This window comes from Colletotrichum jinshuiense, chromosome 6, assembly GCF_051148585.1.
Source record: "Colletotrichum jinshuiense chromosome 6, complete sequence".
Classification (NCBI taxonomy): domain Eukaryota; kingdom Fungi; phylum Ascomycota; class Sordariomycetes; order Glomerellales; family Glomerellaceae; genus Colletotrichum; species Colletotrichum jinshuiense.
Genome location: NC_139313.1, coordinates 2316220 through 2335014, shown reverse-complemented (window position 1 = coordinate 2335014; position 18795 = coordinate 2316220). Strand labels below are relative to the sequence as shown.

The following is an 18795-nucleotide window of genomic DNA, read 5'->3' as shown; positions in this document are numbered from 1 at the left end:
AGAAGAGAGAGGGTGAGCACGACAAGTCAAGGATAGCGAGAGAGTGAGAGTCAGTCAGATGTGCGCCGCCTCAACTTGTACTTCCATCCCATGCCCATCCCATCTCATCCCACGTCGTACCAATCTTTAACCATCCCTTCTCCTGCTTCTCCTCCTCCGGGACCTCCTCTCTCTTTTACAAACCAACCTACGGCTATACCCTCACCTCTCCGTCTCTCGCGTGCTCCTCATTTTATCTGCGGTCACGGTTCTGTCTTGCGACCAGAGCAGCGAATCGGATCCGTCTCCCTCCTGACAGCAGCGACGGGCGCCTTGGATTGTGTGCCAAGCCAAAACGGGTGTTCGACCGCTGTCTCTCATCATCCGGGATCGATCGTCCGCCGGCACAGCCTCGCTGCAGTCGCCAATCGATCTGTCGTCCTGCACAGACGTCGAGTTTCCTCACTCGGCCTGCCGTTTTCTACTATTTCCCGTCAGAGTCTGCTCTGTTTATCGCTCAAGTCGCTCGTCCCTCATCCCTCCTCTCAAACACGATGCCGCGTCCCACATTGCCGCCCACGCCGGGGTCGTCGACCGACATAAAGGGCCAAGATGGCTCCAAGGACCTCAGCTCCCTGCAGCTATCCTTCGAACTGCCCCCGCCTGCAATCATTCAAGACGCCTCGAGAATCTCCCCGACGGACACGAGGGCATCGCCAAACGCAGGCTCGCTGTCTGCTTCCCCGTCCAAGGCCGCGCCCTACCCGGTGCAGCCCAGCGAGACGGTAAAGTCTCGCCGGCGCTCCTCGGCCGCCCAGAAGGCCTCAAACGAGAGCTTCGCGCTGCCCCCGCCGCCCACCCGGTCCCGCAAAATCATCCAGATGAAGCCCCGGGCCCAGGAGGAGCCCGAAGAGGCCCCCGCCGCTGCCAAGTCGGCGGGCACGGCGAAAGCCGCGGCCTCCACCCCGGCGCAGTCCAAGAAGAAGCAGCCGACGGCGACGAGCGCGGCGGGGCGCAAGATCGCGAGGAAAACGGCGCACAGCCTGATCGAGCGACGCCGTCGGTCCAAGATGAACGAGGAGTTCGCCGTGCTGAAGGGCATGATCCCGGCCTGCACAGGGGAGATGCATAAGCTGGCCATTCTGCAGGTGAGTGGTGACAATGGCCCACTAGGCCCTTTTTTCCAAAAAAAATAATTCTTCTTCTTTTTCTTTAATGAGACTAACAAGAATGATCGCGCAGGCATCAATAGAATATGTGAGATATCTCGAGGAGTGCGTCGCCAAGCTCAAGGCCCAACGGGACGCTTCGGAGGCCCGTTCACCCACCGAGTCCGGCCTGCAGACGCCTTCGGGCCGTGACCCGTGGGGCCCCATGCCCCAATTCGTCCCCAGATACCAGGACCCCGACGACGTCGAAATGACCGGGTCCGAGGCCCCGTCGCCGACATTCCCTGCCCAACACTCGCGCTCGCAGCAGCCGTCGGTGTCGCCCGCGCTCCTGCCGCAGGACTCGAGGCATCGCCACGACTCGTACTCGTCCGTCTCGACAGACCAGCGCCACTACAGCTACAGCACGTCAACGACCACGTCGCCGGCGTTCGGGCCCCAGGCGTATCCCTACGGGCACGGCATCGGGTCGGCGTCGCACTCGACCCTCACCAGCCCGGCGTTGGCGCCGCAGCGGGACCTCGACCAGGAGGCGACGGCGGCGCTGCTGATGCTGAACAGCGACCGGAGAGGAACGGTCGGAGAAGCGAGCGGCGGCACTTCGCGCGGCGCTGGCCGCGGCATGTCGGTGAGGGACCTGCTCAGCACATGAGGGGGAGGGGGGGCGAGTAATTGGCGAAAAGGAAGTGAAGGAGAAAAGCAAGGGACCGACACCATAAAGAGACGAAATGCACTAGATCGGGTTCGGTGCTTTCACATCTGCTGCATAGCGAGGTGGGGTGGGGGGATTTGGTCGTAACGGGTCGTGATTGATGTCTACCCCGGACACGGGACGGGCTTTTGATTCTCGTGGAAATTCGGAAGAGGAAACCTGGGCGAACAGGGAGGGGGAAATATGGGGGTTGAGACGGACCGGGCGGTCAGGGCGCGGCGCATTTGTACGGAGTTTTGTTCTTGTCGTTGCTGCTCGAGACCTCGAAGCACCGATATCATGATTTGGGCATGGGTGGGAGGGCTAGACAGGACTGATATAATACGACTTGATTGGCCAATCGACTCAATCTGAGCACCCAGAGGAGTATGGATTCAGGGGCGGTGTTCCCCCGTCTTTCTGCCACCAAGAATCGTTCATACATCGACGGGTTCGTATGGGTTGAGCAAACATACGATGGGCGTTGGTGACAAGTGTTTGACCCTCTTTACCCCGACGAGAAGTTCCTCTGCAACGGACACTGGGCCACTCGGTGCCGGGGGTGGCCAGGTGAGCGGTAGAAAAGAGGCACTTCAAGCTGCGACGTGCATGTACGGGGGATAGAGATGCCAACACCCCGTCGAAAAACGTTCCTGCAGCGAGGCGGCCCCGGGGATCCCAACAGCACAGGTTGGATCCCATACGCCCTAGAAAAGCCCAGGCCCCCCAACCCTTTCCCCCCCAATGCCGGGGTGTCAATGTCTAAACGGACTCGTTCGACGGTAGCGACGCGCAGCAGCCATGAGCAACCCCCGGCTCGATTCGCCGAGAGGGAGGGAAGCAAAGCTGATGGGCGACGTCGAGGTCGCATACGAGTTTCAGCGTTGAACGGCCATCGTACGAGGAGCCTCTTCTCATGCGGTTCCGTCCCCACACATCGACCCATCACGTGACGTCCCTTCCACCGACAAGGGTCGAAGGGGGGGTCCGTGTAAGTGCGATATCAGACTCTGAAGGGGGGAGGGCGAGACCGCCGCGTGGGAAATTTTGGTGCCCAGCCCAGAAACGGAATTCCAGGGTTTCGAGGGACCGTGTGTTCTACCGTTGAGGTTGTGGCGAGTCGAGGTCGAGGGGTAGGTATATAGTCCGGTCGTCGTCCGGGGGGAGGGTTGAGGGCGAGTAGGGTTCGAGAGTTGACTACCTCGCCCCGGCATTCGCAGCTTCTTCGACTTCTTGTCTCTCTTTAGTAAAGACTTGAAGGGGAATTATTTTTTTATCCGACGCGCTTGATATATATCATAGTAATCGAGTTCGCAAGCAGAACCTGCGGCGAACAACCCACGTCTCAGAAAACCCTCCTCCTCCTTTTTTGTTCCTCTGCGTCCCCCAGCCCGGGCAGAGAGATCTCGCCGACTTCTCGAGCAACATTTTCGAGTTCACCGGCCCATAAGTCAACAGACAGGCTTTGGCAGCCTTCTCATCTCAGCTTGTTCACACGCTAGAGAAACCAAGCACCGGAACGCAAACAAACATGGCCCCCGTTTCCACCACCACCACCATCCACAAGGGCCATCGGTCCATCGGCCCCGCCCAGCGCTACAGCCCCCCGTCCGTGGACGAGGGCGACATTCTGGAGGACCTGGGCCTGCCCCTCGACGACTCGGCGTCGAGCGTGGGCAGCTCCAGCATCGACTCGGGCGTGAGCGTCAACGGGAGCAGCGGGAGCGGGCGCCGCCGCCGCCGCCGCCGCAACCGCAACCGCGGCGGCCAGGTCGCCAAGAACGACGCCGGCGTCGGCGCCGCGCAGTCGTCGACGGTGACACTGCAGCGCCAGTCCAATGACAGGCCCGTGAAGCTGCAGATCGGGCTGGACCTGGACGTTGAGCTGGAGCTGAAGGCGAAGCTCAAGGGCGACATCTGCCTGTCTCTTGTGTGAGTCCAGTCTTTTTTCCTTCCCTGGTTTAGCACCGCCCTCTGTTACTCGAGTTTCCGTCCCAACAGTTCGGATTTCTTGTTCAAAGCCCGTGCCAGTCACAGAATGGCCTTCCATCTCTCTCATGCATGACTGACGACGCGGACTAACCAGGCAATCCTGAAAGAGCCGAAAGAAAGCACACCAAACGCAGGTCGAAGGAGGTGAAGCCGAACTGGAAGGGCGACACCGACGTCGACGAGATGTTCCACATGCGCCTCGGCAAGTTCAGCTTCAGGCAGCGGTGGATCGACCGCGAGATCAGCCCGAGCCTCACGGCGGCCGTCATGTTCTCCATCGCCGCGGGCGGCTTCGTCGCGGGCTTCGCGGCGTCGAGGCTGCTTGATTCGTGCCTCTTGGCGTTGGCCGCCTGAGGAGAGGAAATAGACATGGAAAGAAAAAAAAAGGGAGGGGGAGGAAAAGCAGCAAAAGGGGTTTCTTGCTGTATATATTGCAATAGGCGCATATACTTTTCGCGGGACTGGGGCGCGAAGGCCTCGGCGTTTTGAGGGACACTTTTCTTTGGGTATTTGGGAGACGTTATGCGCTGGTATCGGTGTGATTGACACGGAAAGGCAGCAATTGCTGAACGGAAGCGAACATTTCTTTATTATTTTTATACCTTGGAAAGAAAATTCCACAACGATTTCTTCGGCCACCAGTTCATCCTGCAATTCGCGCTGTGTAGTAACAAGTACACCTGCTCGATCCTGTAGTTGGTATAATCCACCCGGCAGACGAAGGCGCCAGGCTGGAATCCGCCTGTCAAGCTTCTCTGCCGAAGGCCCTTCGAAATATACGACTCAGCTACGGCGCAGAACAGGGTTGAGGCCGGCGATGGTTCTTGAAAGCGGCAGGGGATGAGTTGGTTGAGGGAACACGGCCCCCCAGCAGCATGAACGAACCGTGTTTCCGGAGTGGTTTCCGCCGCCGCCACGCTGTCAGGAGCATCTTTCAGTTCGCCAGCCTTCCCAGGCATCTGCATTCATATCGAGTACGAACCCAGACAAGCCCCTCTATTTTCGAGGTTGAACCGTTTGTTTATACTGGAGACACTGAAGCAGGAGACATGGATCCGCTATGTGAGGGTGGGATTTTCTGGTTTCGAAGATTCAAAAGGATTTGCAGGATTCACTGGGAAAATGTAGTCGAGACCGCGAAAGAAGTTGGGATGGGTATCAGCCACGAAATTTTTGCACGTCCGCGGTTTGTTTGTCCTGGGATGGATATGTGGAAGCTCGGGTTGGTGGAGGCGGTGTTCCCCTTCTCGCATCGTGAAACTTTATGCGGGAGGGGATGGCATGCTTTGCCGCGGGCATCTGTGCGGTCCCTTCTAACGGCCCGGCCTACTCACCGGATTCTGTCGCCTGATGGACGGCCTCGTAGTTCTGAAAAAAGTCCGTAGATATTGGTCTGTTATCTCTGCGAAAATTCTGAATATGGTGTTTGCAATTGCGTTGCCGTTGGGTGGACTAGTTCGCCGCCTCTACCACCTCACTACCGGGCATTGCGACTCTTCCAGTCACCCTTGCTGAGGTTAACTTGTCTACTCGCTTTAAACAATATCCTTGAAATCTTGATATTGGTGCCCCTTTATAAAAACCCCGCAAAGGAAACAAATGAGCTCCGGAATGTGGCTTGGTGAGTTACCTAGATCAAAGCGGTTGCTACGTCGTGGCATAGTGCTTAGAGAGTGCCCTACACCGAAGCTCACCGAAGCCGCCGATGAGGTCGGTATGCGAGACGCTAGAGCCACCAGCTACCCTTGAGCGGCAGCCGGGGGTTATCCACACAAGCTCTGATTAGCTGATTACCCAAACGGGCAGGCTTGCCCAGGGTCCATTTTCAACCTGCACCCTCAAACCCTGTCGCAACGTCCTTTTTTCTTCGCGCCTTTCGCTTTCCTGCCTCACTTCTCGTGCCTTGGCTCCCGGCCCGCGATCGCATCACAACGCTCACGGAAGGAAGGATTTTACAACTCCAGGGAGGGGGGCAAGATAAATCAAACCTGTCAAGTGCAACATCTCTTCGCGGCACGATGTCGGCCATTCTGGCTTACATCAAAAGCCTCTTCTTCGGCGCGGCCCGGGGAATCGGCAATGTCTTCAAAAGCATTGTGGACTGGCTCAAGATGGCATACTCACCGTAGGTTGTTGCCAGGACAGTAAAAACGCCCCGCAAGCTAATATTTTAAAAAAGAAACCCATACTGGCGAGGAAACATGATAACAGCCCTGGCCGAAGGTGGCTCGCCCCCCTTTCAGGGTCCTCTGCGAATGGTGATATCGCGTGTTTTCCAACCTTCCGACTGGACCGTCATGGAAGTTGCCGTGATGCAGCCTGCAGGCCCTCCGATCAGAGCGGCACTGAAAGTCTTTGACCGCCGCTTCTCCCCCTCTACACAGAACCAGCGGCTTGTCCGGGGCACGGGTGAATGGTCTCCCGAGCTCGAAGAAGAATTCGTCGAGTTCGTGCGCCGGGGAGCCGCCGATGACTGGGTCGAGTACCTCTCTAGCGAGGACTTTGACGCCGAGGAGAAGCGCAACAAATTACAGGAGGAGGTTGAACGACAAATGGAGTGCGAGGCCGCGGCCAGCGATCGTCTGTCGCGTTTGCAGTCCCGGTCGGGCGCGGAGAAGGGCACCAGACTACCCAGAGCCTACGCCACGACTTCGATAGTCCTCAACAAGGAGTCCGGCAGCCGCTTACTCGAAGTGAGAGGCATACTGATGGAGTACGTGCCGGGATTCAGCAGCGATCTCACGGGTTAATGCCGCGCCGGAGCTGAGCCGCTAGTGATCGCCTGCCATTAGGCAATAGGGGCAAGCGACTGCTGCCGAGAGAAAATATTAAATCGAGAGGGCCCAGATTACTATGATTTGACGCCAAGGAGTTGTGGAAGAGGATGGCAGCAATACGGCCTCGGATCAAAGGGAGACGGCAAGCTTAGAGTTGACGACATCCGCCGACGAGACACCATAAGGACCGCCAAATAACAGAGAGTATAAAACGAGACCAATACGTCTCCAGCGAGAGGAATCGTCAGCGTGGAACTACTGCTCTGGTATGCCCCCGCGAAAGGATCTTCGGCCGATTTGGTGAGAACAGCTACCGCTTCAAGCGCGGCCACACAGTCTCGAACCCCTCACGAGTTCAATCCGTACAGCTTTCAGCGCAGAACAGGATACGTTTGTGGCCCTTCGTGAAGCAGAGGCATGAATTACACACACTGGTTCATGTTTCGGGATGCCACTCAACAACGTGGTGTCCAAACTCTACATTGCAGGCAAAACAGTCACTATACTGAGTAACATTGAGTGGCCGAAATTTGACAACTGAGCTCATGGGGAGCTTTGTGGAATGGAGTGGGATTGGTAGTCGAGAAGAATTCAACCCCGGGTGATGATGCTTGGTATTAATACACGGCCGCAACTGGCGACCTTTTCTCAACTAAGTGCATAGTGACTCTCACTACCAGAGGCTGGCAGTTGGCTCGTAAACGAACGGCGTGGCGGCGGCGGCGGTTTCGGTCGTGGTGGTGGGCTGCGGCGGTTCCACCCACTCGGGACGGAGGCAAGCAAGTGACAGCTTGGGCGTCTGTTTCCGATCTTCCTCAACGGAGTAGCCGTAGCCAAAGACGGTGCCGATTATGAATGTCCGGTTTGTCGCCTCGTAGTACGCCGTCGAGTTACCGGCGTCTACGAAGCCGGTGCCGATCATCCAGGACCCTTGGGAGACCGCTTCCAACGCAACTGCTTTGGATACATCCACGTCCGCGAACAATGCCGGGTCGAACGCTTCGTCGCTCAGCGTCAGCCAAGTCGTTGCGCGGGGGGTGTTTGATCAACTCGGAGGCAGAAAGAAGAAGAAAAATACACTAACCTTCAACATGCTGGGTGATACGACCTAGATAGTCTTGGCAGCTCACGGGGACGTAGTCGAAACCAAGTGCAGAGCAGGGATACTCGGGGTCCTCCTTGGTCCAGTTTTCCGTAAGGCTGCTCTCGAGGTCAGCGCGGCATTCCTGCGGCAGGAACCCGCAGGTGTGGTCGACGGGGCCGGTTGGGTCTATCTTGTCGGTGACGATGTAGTGGCGGCATATGTACCACGAAGGGTCCATCGCCTTGGGCACCCCGTCTTTCATCATGGACTCCGGGAGGCTGTATGTGATGGCAGTGACCTCGGTGAACTGGTCATGCACCGTCGACTCTGGAAACGGGACGTCGTTGGCAATGCGCAGGTGGGTTTGGAAACCGTCGATTGTCGAGCCAGGGAAGGGCTTGGTCCAGTCGATTCCGGCGTGTGTGGCCACGTCGGCGTGGTCGGGATGCTTGAATGCCGACTGTACGTCTGCCCATGCGATCTTGACGACGTTGGAGGAGTTGGACAAAAATTCGGTCTTCTCGTAGAACATATAGGTCATACCGTTGTTGGACTTGGGATGGCTGTCGAGGATCGAGGGTGCGATGCTGACGAAGGAGGCGGCCGCCTCATAGAAGGCCAGAGTTGGGATCATCGTAAGGTCGTTTGGGGATGTGATGAGGAGTTTGTTACAACCGAGTTGGGCAGAAGCTGGCGAATGGTTCGAGTCTACCCAGCAGTTCTAGTCTCGAGTAGCTCGACAGCAACTTGCCTTGGAAGCCCCTTTGCCAGCCTTCTTCAGAAGACGTCAGTTGAGAGAAAGAGAGAAAAGAGCCGAGCGGTTGAAGGTTCAGAATGCTGCGGAAGGGTTTTCCCTCTCTCTCACGAAATCGGCAGAGCCACAACCGCCTCACCGGCGGCACAGCTACCAAGGGGAAGACAGGCCCCGCGCCGAGAGCAACCTCGTCTTCACTGAAGCGAACACAAGCTTTGCCAAGTTGGAATGGCGCGGGAGCAAGAGCGTGGGGCCTCGCCATTGACTCCATTCAGAAGGACAGGGGTCGTTATGCTTGTTGGCTTAGTTTTCCGCCGTCTGGGCCCATGCCAAGCCCGGCAGGACGTGCCGAAACCAACGTCTTCGAAGACGCGATCCAATGGGAACCCAGACGTAATCTTAATCGAGGGCCCTTTTTTTCCCTTTCCTCTTTTCCCCGTCCCTTTTTGAGTTCTTTCTTAGAGGATGTGGCGCGACGATGCGGACTTGGCCGGGAGAAATCGCCGCGTGCAAGATTGGGGCAGCAGCATTGTCCTGCCGAATGATGGATGGGGCAAGTCATCAAGTTGAGGGAAAAGTACATGTCCAGCTATGAAAGCGTCCGCCATTAGACTCTCCACCTCATGGTCTAAGGAGTTTGCAGGGAGGGACATGACAGAGGAATCGGTGGTCTGTCATTGTCCTTTTAGTTAAAGGTGACGAGTCTCAACTGGGAACAAAAAAAAAAGAGTGCCGGGGTAACTACCCAAATTGTAAAGCCTGGGGACGTAGAAGATTGCAAAGTCTCTGGACCAGGATGGAAAATGCAGATAACTCCTGTTTCCCGCCCTGAAAATACCAGTTGGGAAGCAGGAACAGCCCGCAACTCGGTTGCTTTCTGGGTCCCGAAGAGTCAGGGTCCAACACCTTCTATTACATTCAATATATGGCGGCGAGCTTACGTGCTTCTCTCCATTCTCGTGTCAGCGTTACAAGACTTGTTTTTGTAACCAGGCCTTTTACGCTGCTTTAATTATATCATCAAACTAGCCCATATCTTTTCTGAGCGTGTGCTTATTTCCGTGTCAGAGTTAGGCCTCCCGTCATGTTACATCTCTGTTGTCATGGCCTCCCCGACTAGCCAGGGTTCAATGGCGCTCGCCGAACGGATATGCCCTCTCCCCCGACGTATCCATTGGTGAAGGAGCAAAAGTGAAACGGCAAGCCGAGAATAGATATTCGAGACCATCACCAGCTAGTATGTCGAATATGCTGCGATACATGACCAGCCGGAGCTTATCCGACTAAAGGTTGACTTTGATGCACGTTCTTCTCCTCATTGACAATGCTGAGCCCGAAACTCGTACCACTGCTGTCTGCTACCACTATTTAGCTCATAAACTCTGATCTGTTTAGAGAGGCGGCGCTGCACAGAATAACCGACCACCTTCATCAGTCAATGTCGAGTTCTTGTTCCCCAGCAGAAGCATGTGGGTCCAGCCATGGTTATATTATCCAATACAAATCATTGGATAGTTGAGTGATGACCTGCTTCAATCCCAAGGGCCACGGCGTGTTGACCCGGATGGTCGAGGTTAAGTGGCAGACGTCAAAGAGCAGTAGGGATGGGAGCTCGGGGAGCCCCTAGACACAGATGGGAACAGAGCTGAACCCCGCCAAATAGATTGGCCTACCAGGCGTGGCCAATCACACACCCGGATCCCCCGCCAGCCAACGTACCATAACCCGGACCTTGATTCGATCAGTGCCACAGTGACAGAGCTGCGGCCGTCCGAGACCTCCGGACCCTTGTGTCCCATCTCTCATCCCAAGATACCTGCCTCCCGTCCGTCCCATTGCACTGCACAAACAACGCACGCCGCTACCGCCGCCGCCGACAACGACGCGAGAACCCCAGCGATAGATGCCGACACCATGAAAGTCTTACGAGCGGGGAGGCCATCGCAGTCTCCTCTGTTCCCAGTCCTCCTCGCCATCCTCTTCGCCTTCGCCGCGACGGTCGAGGCCTCTTACGGCGATCGGCTGCCAGAGTTCAGAGAATGCGTCCAAGTTGGTGCCTCCCCCCCCCACGCACACCTACACATACCCGCGTGCCTGCCCGTCCGCGTTAAAAAAAATATTGTCCCCTTCAACTCGTCTCCCTGGCCGCGCCCTTTCTGTGACTGACACGCTGCGTCGCGATCCAGGTTTGCCAAGCTGAAAACTGCGCTCCGGGCAAAGATGCCACACCTATCCGTACGCCCCCGTCCCCTCCCGTAAACCACACGCGCACAAGAAGCTGACCCCCTCCCGCACAGCCATCCACCGCCGCCTCCTCCTCTGGACCTGCGCCTCCGAATGCGACTACACCTGCCAGCACATAATCACAAAGGAGCGCGTCGCCAAGGGCGAGCGCGTGGTCCAGTTCCACGGGAAATGGCCCTTCCAGCGCATCCTGGGCGTCCAGGAGCCCTTCAGCACCCTCTTCAGCCTGGGCAACCTCTGGGCCCACCGCGACGGCTGGCGCAAGCTCCGCGCCGTCGTCCCCGCGTCCTACCCGCTGCGCCGCTGGTACGAGTGGCTCGCGGGCGTGGGCATCGCCTCGTGGACCTTTAGCGCCATCTTCCACACCCGCGACTTCGCGGCCACCGAGCAGCTCGACTACTTCGCCGCCGGCGCCAGCGTGCTGTACGGCCTGTACTACACCGTCGTGCGCGTCCTGCGCCTCGACCGCCCCACGCCGCGCCGGAGGTCGGTCCTGCGCGCCTGGACCCTGCTGTGCCTGGCCATGTACGCCGGCCACGTCGCCTACCTGAAGGGCGTCCGCTGGGACTACACCTACAACATGGCCGCCAACGTCGTCGTCGGCATGGTCCAGAACGTCATGTGGCTCGTCTTCAGCTTCAGGAAGTACAGGCAGTCGCGCAGGGGCTGGGCCATCTGGCCGAGCATCGTCGTCGCCAGCGTCATAACCGTCATGAGCCTCGAGCTCTTCGACTTCCCGCCCCTGTGGGGCGCCCTTGACGCCCACAGCTTGTGGCACTTGGGCACGATCCCGCCGACGATACTGATGTACAGGTGAGTTTACCCCCCCTCCCCCACGGCACGCAATGCTGGGGAGTCGAAGGCGACCGTTCGCTGACACCGCTCCCAGATTCCTCATCAAGGACGCGCAGGACGACATGGCGGGAAGCGAGAGGCTCAAGTCTTGAGGGCACCTGCTACGGCTTCGGACGCCTACACGCACATCTCCACGGGGGTTTACCCGTGTCGAGGTTAGGTCCTTGGGGTATAACCCCAAGGCTTATAACAAGAATAACTGCCGCCCCCAAGGACTCATTTGCCAGTCTGAAAGGGGGGTCCGTGAATGAAGGTCCAAGGAATGGCCTTGGCCGAGAGAGGAGCACTGCACTATTGCAATTAAAGAGATGGAGCGGCCTTGGCGTGCGTAGCTTAGCTTCAATGGTCTATTTTGCCATGTTCTCCGATCCTCATTGGGCCGGGGTAGTAGAGAAGAATATGTAACGAGTATGACAGTTTCCTGTGACAGCGGCAATAATGTGGCATCGTGTTTCCGGCCCTTCAATCTCATGACTCCCAAACGCAAACAATTTCACCAAAAAAAAAAAAAGTACTCGGGGACACCATGCGTCCCATCCGTTCCTCAACATCCGCCCTTCCTTATATGCCGACAATGACGGTTTCGGTCTGGAAGACCTGGATGGCACCGTCGCCCCAGATGCCAATGACGGACAGCAGGAATCCGAACGAGGCAATGGCGGTCTGCACGATCTGTGTCTTCCTGAAACCTTCGACCTCGCTGCGGACCTCCTCGCCGTTCAGGGCCTCCTCCTCCGCAGCGGCGGCTGCCGACTCGTCGCCGCTCGCGCTGCCGGCGCCGTCGCTTTGTGTGTCGCCGAGGACCTCGTAGCTGGCCTCCATGCGGGCCTCCTGGCGGGCCAGGCGGGCGGCCTTGCGGGCCTCTTCACGCTCGCGGCGAGCCTGTTGACGAGCGGCGATGGCCTCCTTGGACGATTCGGGCGAGCTCTTGAGGATGTAAGGGGTGATTTGCTCGGCGAGGCCGGAGGTCAGGCAGAGGACGGAGGAGTAGACGAGGTACGGGTGGCGGAAGGCGCGCGGGGAGAGGAAGAAGGCGAGGAGGAAGGACGTGGCGGAAACGCCTGTCAGGAGGCGCAGGCGGGCGGTCGCGCCGGGGTAGAGGTTCTGGAAGGCGCGGAGGGCGTCGGATGCGGAGGGGAGGGAGAGGATCGAGGGGACGGACACGGTGGAGAGGGAGTACGAGAGGCCCTGTTGCGCGCAATGTTTAGCAAACCCTTGTGAATCTACAGCGCGCGAAGCATATCAAGATGGGCGTGGCCCCGGGGTTCCGGGGCTTCTAGAGGTGCGGGGGGAGGTTTGGAGGAGGGGTGATGGGAATAGTGGCGTCACTGATGATCCGACAGCGAGCCAAGCTGCTGTACGGTCCGGGCGGAGGGGAAGAGCGGGGCGGGGGCGGTAACGCACAGTCAGAAGACCGAGGGAAACAGTTCCCACGAACTTCAGGAGCGAGACTCCTTTGGAAGCCATGGTGGCTGGATAGTGCAGCGAGTTCGGGGGGAGAAGAGTTGGCGAAAGGTCGGTGATGGGTTGCAGAGTCGAAGTTCCCGAGGTAGAGTCGAGTGCGGGATGTGACGACTCGGATAGATGTCGTTCTGCTGCTGACACAGGGGTGTGGGTGGCTGGGTGGTGGTCTGTCGTTGGAGCTGGTTTGATCTGGGGGGCTGGACCTGACCAGTTAGGCGTCGAAGGATGGTAAGGCAAAAAGGGCCTGGGGGGATGGGATTTGGCCTGATTGATTGATTGATTGACGCTTGTTGACGACGTTCCCGCCTTGCCGCCTGCCGCTTGCGCGGGAATAAAAGAAAAAGAGAGGGGCTGCTGCTTGGTTGTTTCGCCGTGCTTTGGTTGGCCCAGGGTCGAGTGGGGACGGACCTGGAGCAGAGCTTCCGTATGGGGAAACTGAGCTTAATCCTGTCCGTGCACTTGCATTCGCATTCGAAGCTGCGTCACAATTGCACAACAAATGCACAATTACTTGCATAGGTTATCCAATGGCTTTTACTCTAGCCTTTGTTGAGTAAGAGTTCGCCATTGGCCCAAGGCAATGGGTGGCTCTCGATTGTTTAAACTTGAATCTCCGAAGGAACTACTTCAATGAAAGGAAACTATTGCTGCAGTAACCCCAGCTTGCTTAAATCTGTAATGTTGATGTATCCACCAACGCAATGCCATCAACCTTGAGTCCCCTCCTCCTCGGCGACCTCTGCCGAATTGCTTCCATAGGTTGAGTAGCCATGCATTACTAGAATGGCAAAATAGTCTAATCTGCACGCTTTTGGCTGAACTGTACAGAAGTCCAAACCTTAAGGCTATTCCTGTCGTAAATCAACTAGCTCACCTGCAGGACGGGGTTTGTTTCACCTTAGCTACGGGACGGTTGTTGTCAAATTTAATCAACCAGAGGCTGTAGCAAAACGAGGCTAAAGATACTCTGTCCAAATGAACATCATTTAGGTTCTGTGAGAGACATGAAACCATGTCGGCCCCAAATAACACTTATTGCCGCTTGCTTGTGTTAGCTGGCCGTTAAACTACCTAGTCACTCGTATGCTTACTTGAAGCTGCACCCTGCTTTGCCATTGGCTGCGCAAACATCTGCGTCAGATTTATCGACCATTCTTGGGACTTTTGCCGCCGAAGTAGCTGTTATATACAACTGTGTTCACGGCATGCTCGAGGCTTCATAATGATGAAAGTCTACACCATAGTTTCGAGTGCCCAGTACTTCAACTTCGCAGGCAAACAAAGTACTCCAGATAGTAGCTTAGTTTCGGGGGCGGTGCTGTGAATTTATTTGCGCAACGACTTGGGAGGTAAAGATTTGCCGTTTATTTACATGATGGAATTGATTATAGTCTCCAAAAAGAAATGCGAACCAAAATCCCAGCTATTCCTTATGCCGACGGCTCTTCAGACTCCTTGGGCTCATCGGGCCTCCTTCCGTGAACAACTTGGCTGTTGGATGTATGAGTAGTGAAGTGAAGAATGAGTGAGGCTAGACTTACATGGGAATGTATGCGTGTATAGTTCTGTCTTTCAAATCGTTACGCACGTCGACGAGGAAGACATTCACCTCTTCTTTTGTCCAGCCCAGGGCTCTAGTGAAGGGAGCCAGTGTAAAACCCTCGATGCCGTCCATAAAGTTCTCATAGCTGAAGTGGCCGAGTTCCTTGTAATGGGGGTCCTTGGGCCACGTATTGAGAGGCCACTTGTATGTGCTCAAGGTAACGTCGACAAATCCAATCTCCTTCATCACATCCGCAAGCCCTGGGATATCTGCGAAAGGACGCCCGAATTTGTTACAGGCCTCTTCCAGTAAATCCACCCACTTTACAAGTGCATGGTTTGAGGACAAGGTTCCATCATCGGATCGGGGTCTGATATGACCCTCCTGCATCTCAAACCATCCGCCAGGTTCAAGGTGGCTTGTTCAGTCAGCATTTATTGTAACACAAATATTAAGGTAGTGGTGCTTACTTAAACGCTTGCTTGAGAAGTTTTCTCCAATTGGAGATGGAGGATGTCATCGCGCGACAGTGAATGTAATCAAAGGGTTCGTGATACGTCCATGGCTCCTCTACGTCGTCAATTTCAAATTTGACATTGGGAGGGACGCTAAAACATGTCAGTACGGTCGTTGGTTATTGGTGCTGTTTGTGAACATACGCTGCTGATTGTGTAGGCGAAAGATCCACGCCGTAAACCTAAGGCTAAGTTCAACTTTCATTACCTGAAATGCTTGCTCATCTTTCTTACCACGGCCTCAGGATGCGCATCTCCAAAATCTATGGCCCAAATACCGGTGCCGGTTCCAAGGTCAAGAACACGCTTAACTTGAGACCCATCATCATTTGGAGGTGCAAGGCCGAGCTTGTCGTGGAGGGTGAGATAGAAAAGCTCGTGTTGGAAATCTAAGGGTAGATTGACGGTAAGACGAGCTCGATTCTGCCAAGGGAGGAATTTGGGAACCTAGTCTGTCATTCTCCCTCTCATCGTTTGGGTAGTTGTATCCTAGACTGGTGAGAACCACTGATGTGCATCAAGACGGAGGGCACCGGTAGAACCTACTGCCCTCTTTATACTTGTGATACGTCCTTCCATTCTCGATACGATGGTTGAGAATTGAGCTAGCTAAGCTTGTACTCGACGAAGCAATGCTCTGAAGGTAAAAGTCAGAACCGGAGGCAAGTTCCAATGTGAATCATCTTGGATCTGCACTTACGGTTGCCACCACCGATGAGGTGTCATCCGCATCCTAAGAGAACAATTAGGATATTCTGGTTTACCGTGAGGTTGGGAAAGTTTTACCACATCGTCAGCGACAATGAACACGCCATTTTCGGCTTGATGATTGGCCATGTTGGGGGCTTTGAATACAGAATGAGCTGCTCTTGTACCAGATGTTCCACGTTTCGACGAAGGCGACCGAGACGAACCTAGAGACCGACGACCGAGTGCATTTATCTCTCTGAGAGATGTAGGTGTTACCCCTCTCCTTGGCCAAAGACATTATGCACGTTGGCGGCAAAGATGCAGTTTTGTTTGCTCGTGCGGGCCTGTTTGCTGTCGAGGAAGCAGGCTACGCGCGTATAGAAGCGAGATGAGGAACGGCGGGTCTCCAGCATACGACAGAAGCAGATGGCGTGGTGCATCATTACTGGAGACCGTTCCTCTGGTATTTCACCATGTCCAATCGTCTACACAGGCGAGTCGCGGATTTGAGCCGTTGCATTAGTCCAGGGAAGAAAAAGGGACAAAAGACCGAGATTCTTCAGATGCCCCCGTTGTGGGATCATACGACTGGACAGAGGAAAGACCTTGTCGCCGGGCAAGATGTTGGTTGGAGCTAGAATCACCTGCAGTTGTTCTCTTTCGTTCACGACGGAGCCTGAGGCGAAGTTCAGGCTCCGTTTTTAAAGTCACTATGCCTCCGGGAGTATCGATACCCATGTCTCTGGGTCTTCCAGTCTCCTGCAAATGAATATCGAGATGGACGTGTGACGGAGCCATATTGTTTGCGGTTTGCAATATCACCTACGCAAAGTTCACATTCATTTAAGGCTTTCCCCATGGATACGGTTCTTAGTTGGAGAAATGAATGTTGGGTGAAGCGGTCAAGTTGTTGTTGGCTTGAATGTGACGAAGTTGTTTACTTTAGAAGCGGGAGGCGTTGGTTGCAGCGGCCGCTAGCAGCGGTTGGGGAAGGTGTCCCCGGGGGATCCTGTCGTCTCCTCCGGGGGATGATTGCGGCGGGAAAACACGCTAAAATCGGCCCTGGGACGCAGGGCCAGGTGCGTCTAGGCTGACTGAGGAAACAACCTCGCACTGGCTTTCACCCTCCAATCAGTGGCTGGCCGACCGAGAGCTCCCCCCCGTGATCTTTGCCTGGGTTTTAGGCCTGGCGTTCTAGTCCTGCTGACATCAGCAGCAGCACCGACTAATCAATATTATCCACCACGACGGAATACTCCACACCCCGTCCTTGCCGAGGTCCGTCGCGTCACTGCCGCCGCGATCTGTGCTGCGCATTTGCCGTTACCGTTGCGCGCCAAAACCAGCATTCGCACCAACTGGAATCTTATCTTCTTCATTTCTTATTCCTGTGTTGCATCCATCGCTATTTGTGAAGCCAACTGATCCACAAAGGCCCCAATCTCCAGGCCCTTTACATTGTAGCTGAGCTTATCTTGTCGAAAAGGCCCCGCACGTCTCTTTGCCAGGTGATACTTACGAACAGTAGTTGTTGCTCTTCGCCATCCACGCAGACAGCCTCCCTCTACAACCATGCCTGTCCCGGAGTCCGAGTATCTGAGTCCGGTGTGGAAGGACGGCATCTTTAGTAAGTTCGGCCACGTGCACCCGTGGTCTCTCGCCGCCGCGTTGAGGCTGACCAAGACCTTCAGACGACAGAGTTGCCTTTGTCACCGGCGGTGCCGGAACCATTTGCAGCGCTCAAACCCGCGCTCTTGTCCGCCTCGGAGCAAATGCCTGCATTATCGGCCGCAATGTCGAAAAGACCGAGGCCATGGCCAAGGACTTGGCCACTGCGAGACCCGGGGCCAAGGTCATCGGCATCGGTGGCTGCGACGTGAGAAATGTACGTATTGATGGGCTTTGCACGCTCGAGGGATCTCGAAAAACTGACCTGTCACTATCAGCCCCAGAGTCTGCAAGATGCGGCCGACAGGTGCGCCAAGGAACTTGGAGGCATCGACTTTGTCATGTAAGTGCCCGATGCGGATCCATCTTCCCGGAAACTGACAGCCCGGCCGCTGCAGTGCAGGCGCCGCTGGCAACTTCATCGCACCCTTGTCCGGCATGAGCCCCAACGCCTTCAAGGCCGTCATCGACATTGACGTTCTGGGCACTTTCAACACCATCAAGGCCACCATCTCTCACCTGGTTGAGTCGGCTAAAAGGAACCCTACGCCAAGCAAAGACGGCCGAACAGGCGGCCGCATCATTTTTGTGTCTGCAACATTCCACTGGACCGGGATGCCACTGCAAGCGCACGTGTCGGCCGCCAAGGCAGCTGTCGACTCTCTCATGGCGTCGGTGACATTGGAGTACGGCCCGTTCGGGGTCACGAGCAATGTCATCGCCCCCGGGCCGATCAAGGACACGGAGGGCATGGAGCGGCTGGCCAGCAGCAAGCAGGACCAGTCCAAGGCCGACTCCGTCGTGCCGCAAGGCCGGTGGGGCGTCGTCCGGGACATCGCCGACTCCACCGTCTACCTGTTTAGTGACGCCGGCAGTTTTGTCAACGGGCAGGCGATACCCGTCGACGGTGGTGCTTGGAGACGGCAGGGTGCACTCGCGGTCGGAACTGATGCAGACATGGTGTATCCGGATTTCCTCCTCAAGGGAGAGATTTCGAAGAATTTGAAGAGCGGGCGAAAGACCGAGTCCAAGCTATGAGTCGGAGAACTGGGGCTTTGGTGGGTCGACGATACCACCCACCTTCAGCAAGCCCGCGGATATAAACAACGATTAAAGGCCTGAGAACTGTAAATTGTGAGGCATTCAAGCGCGGAGAACGCCTCGACCCATTAGATCCAATTCAAAAAATCATTTCCAGAGAGAGAGAGTGTGTGTGAGATTTGCATCTTACGTTTACCAAACAGTTCTTCTGACCCATCGGCTGTCGGCACCACAAAACCAAGCTGGACAAGCCCAGAGCAACCGCCGACAGGCCGGAGCCCCTCCCGCGGACTGCAGCGGAAATACTGAACGCTTCTTTAAACCCCCCC

General features: G+C 56.1%; 8 protein-coding genes across 8 annotated transcripts; 5 read left to right on the top strand and 3 right to left on the bottom strand.

Annotated features, from left to right (window-relative positions):
- Nucleotides 1–533: 533 nt before the first annotated feature.
- Nucleotides 534–1800, top strand: EsH8_VI_000592 (uncharacterized protein; the record flags this gene model as incomplete). The annotated part of the gene is made up of 2 exons (XM_083271845.1): nucleotides 534–1127; nucleotides 1222–1800. The coding sequence occupies 2 exons, from the start codon at nucleotides 534–536 to the stop codon at nucleotides 1798–1800; spliced, it is 1173 nt and encodes a 390-aa protein (XP_083127019.1).
- A 1570-nt stretch (nucleotides 1801–3370) lies between these two features.
- Nucleotides 3371–4185, top strand: EsH8_VI_000591 (uncharacterized protein; the record flags this gene model as incomplete). Its single annotated transcript, XM_083271844.1, has 2 exons — nucleotides 3371–3771; nucleotides 3939–4185. The coding sequence occupies 2 exons, from the start codon at nucleotides 3371–3373 to the stop codon at nucleotides 4183–4185; spliced, it is 648 nt and encodes a 215-aa protein (XP_083127018.1).
- A 1664-nt stretch (nucleotides 4186–5849) lies between these two features.
- EsH8_VI_000590 (uncharacterized protein) lies at nucleotides 5850–6581 on the top strand (the record flags this gene model as incomplete). The annotated part of the gene is made up of 2 exons (XM_083271843.1): nucleotides 5850–5956; nucleotides 6011–6581. The coding sequence occupies 2 exons, from the start codon at nucleotides 5850–5852 to the stop codon at nucleotides 6579–6581; spliced, it is 678 nt and encodes a 225-aa protein (XP_083127017.1).
- Nucleotides 6582–7281: 700 nt separating this feature from the next.
- EsH8_VI_000589 (uncharacterized protein) lies at nucleotides 7282–8326 on the bottom strand (the record flags this gene model as incomplete). Its single annotated transcript, XM_083271842.1, has 2 exons — nucleotides 7282–7607; nucleotides 7693–8326. 2 exons carry the CDS (start codon nucleotides 8324–8326, stop codon nucleotides 7282–7284), a joined length of 960 nt encoding a protein of 319 aa, XP_083127016.1.
- Nucleotides 8327–10360: 2034 nt separating this feature from the next.
- On the top strand, nucleotides 10361–11637 carry EsH8_VI_000588 (Per1-like-domain-containing protein; the record flags this gene model as incomplete). Its single annotated transcript, XM_083271841.1, has 4 exons — nucleotides 10361–10495; nucleotides 10633–10681; nucleotides 10744–11503; nucleotides 11580–11637. 4 exons carry the CDS (start codon nucleotides 10361–10363, stop codon nucleotides 11635–11637), a joined length of 1002 nt encoding a protein of 333 aa, XP_083127015.1.
- Nucleotides 11638–12106: 469 nt separating this feature from the next.
- EsH8_VI_000587 (uncharacterized protein) lies at nucleotides 12107–13012 on the bottom strand (the record flags this gene model as incomplete). The annotated part of the gene is made up of 2 exons (XM_083271840.1): nucleotides 12107–12733; nucleotides 12950–13012. 2 exons carry the CDS (start codon nucleotides 13010–13012, stop codon nucleotides 12107–12109), a joined length of 690 nt encoding a protein of 229 aa, XP_083127014.1.
- A 1427-nt stretch (nucleotides 13013–14439) lies between these two features.
- Nucleotides 14440–15904, bottom strand: EsH8_VI_000586 (class I SAM-dependent methyltransferase; the record flags this gene model as incomplete). Its single annotated transcript, XM_083271839.1, has 9 exons — nucleotides 14440–14500; nucleotides 14551–14970; nucleotides 15023–15160; nucleotides 15212–15249; nucleotides 15302–15456; nucleotides 15515–15556; nucleotides 15614–15704; nucleotides 15768–15800; nucleotides 15854–15904. 9 exons carry the CDS (start codon nucleotides 15902–15904, stop codon nucleotides 14440–14442), a joined length of 1029 nt encoding a protein of 342 aa, XP_083127013.1.
- Nucleotides 15905–17329: 1425 nt separating this feature from the next.
- EsH8_VI_000585 (SDR family oxidoreductase) lies at nucleotides 17330–18463 on the top strand (the record flags this gene model as incomplete). The annotated part of the gene is made up of 4 exons (XM_083271838.1): nucleotides 17330–17384; nucleotides 17449–17642; nucleotides 17704–17768; nucleotides 17824–18463. The coding sequence occupies 4 exons, from the start codon at nucleotides 17330–17332 to the stop codon at nucleotides 18461–18463; spliced, it is 954 nt and encodes a 317-aa protein (XP_083127012.1).
- Between the last annotated feature and the right edge of the window lie 332 nt (nucleotides 18464–18795).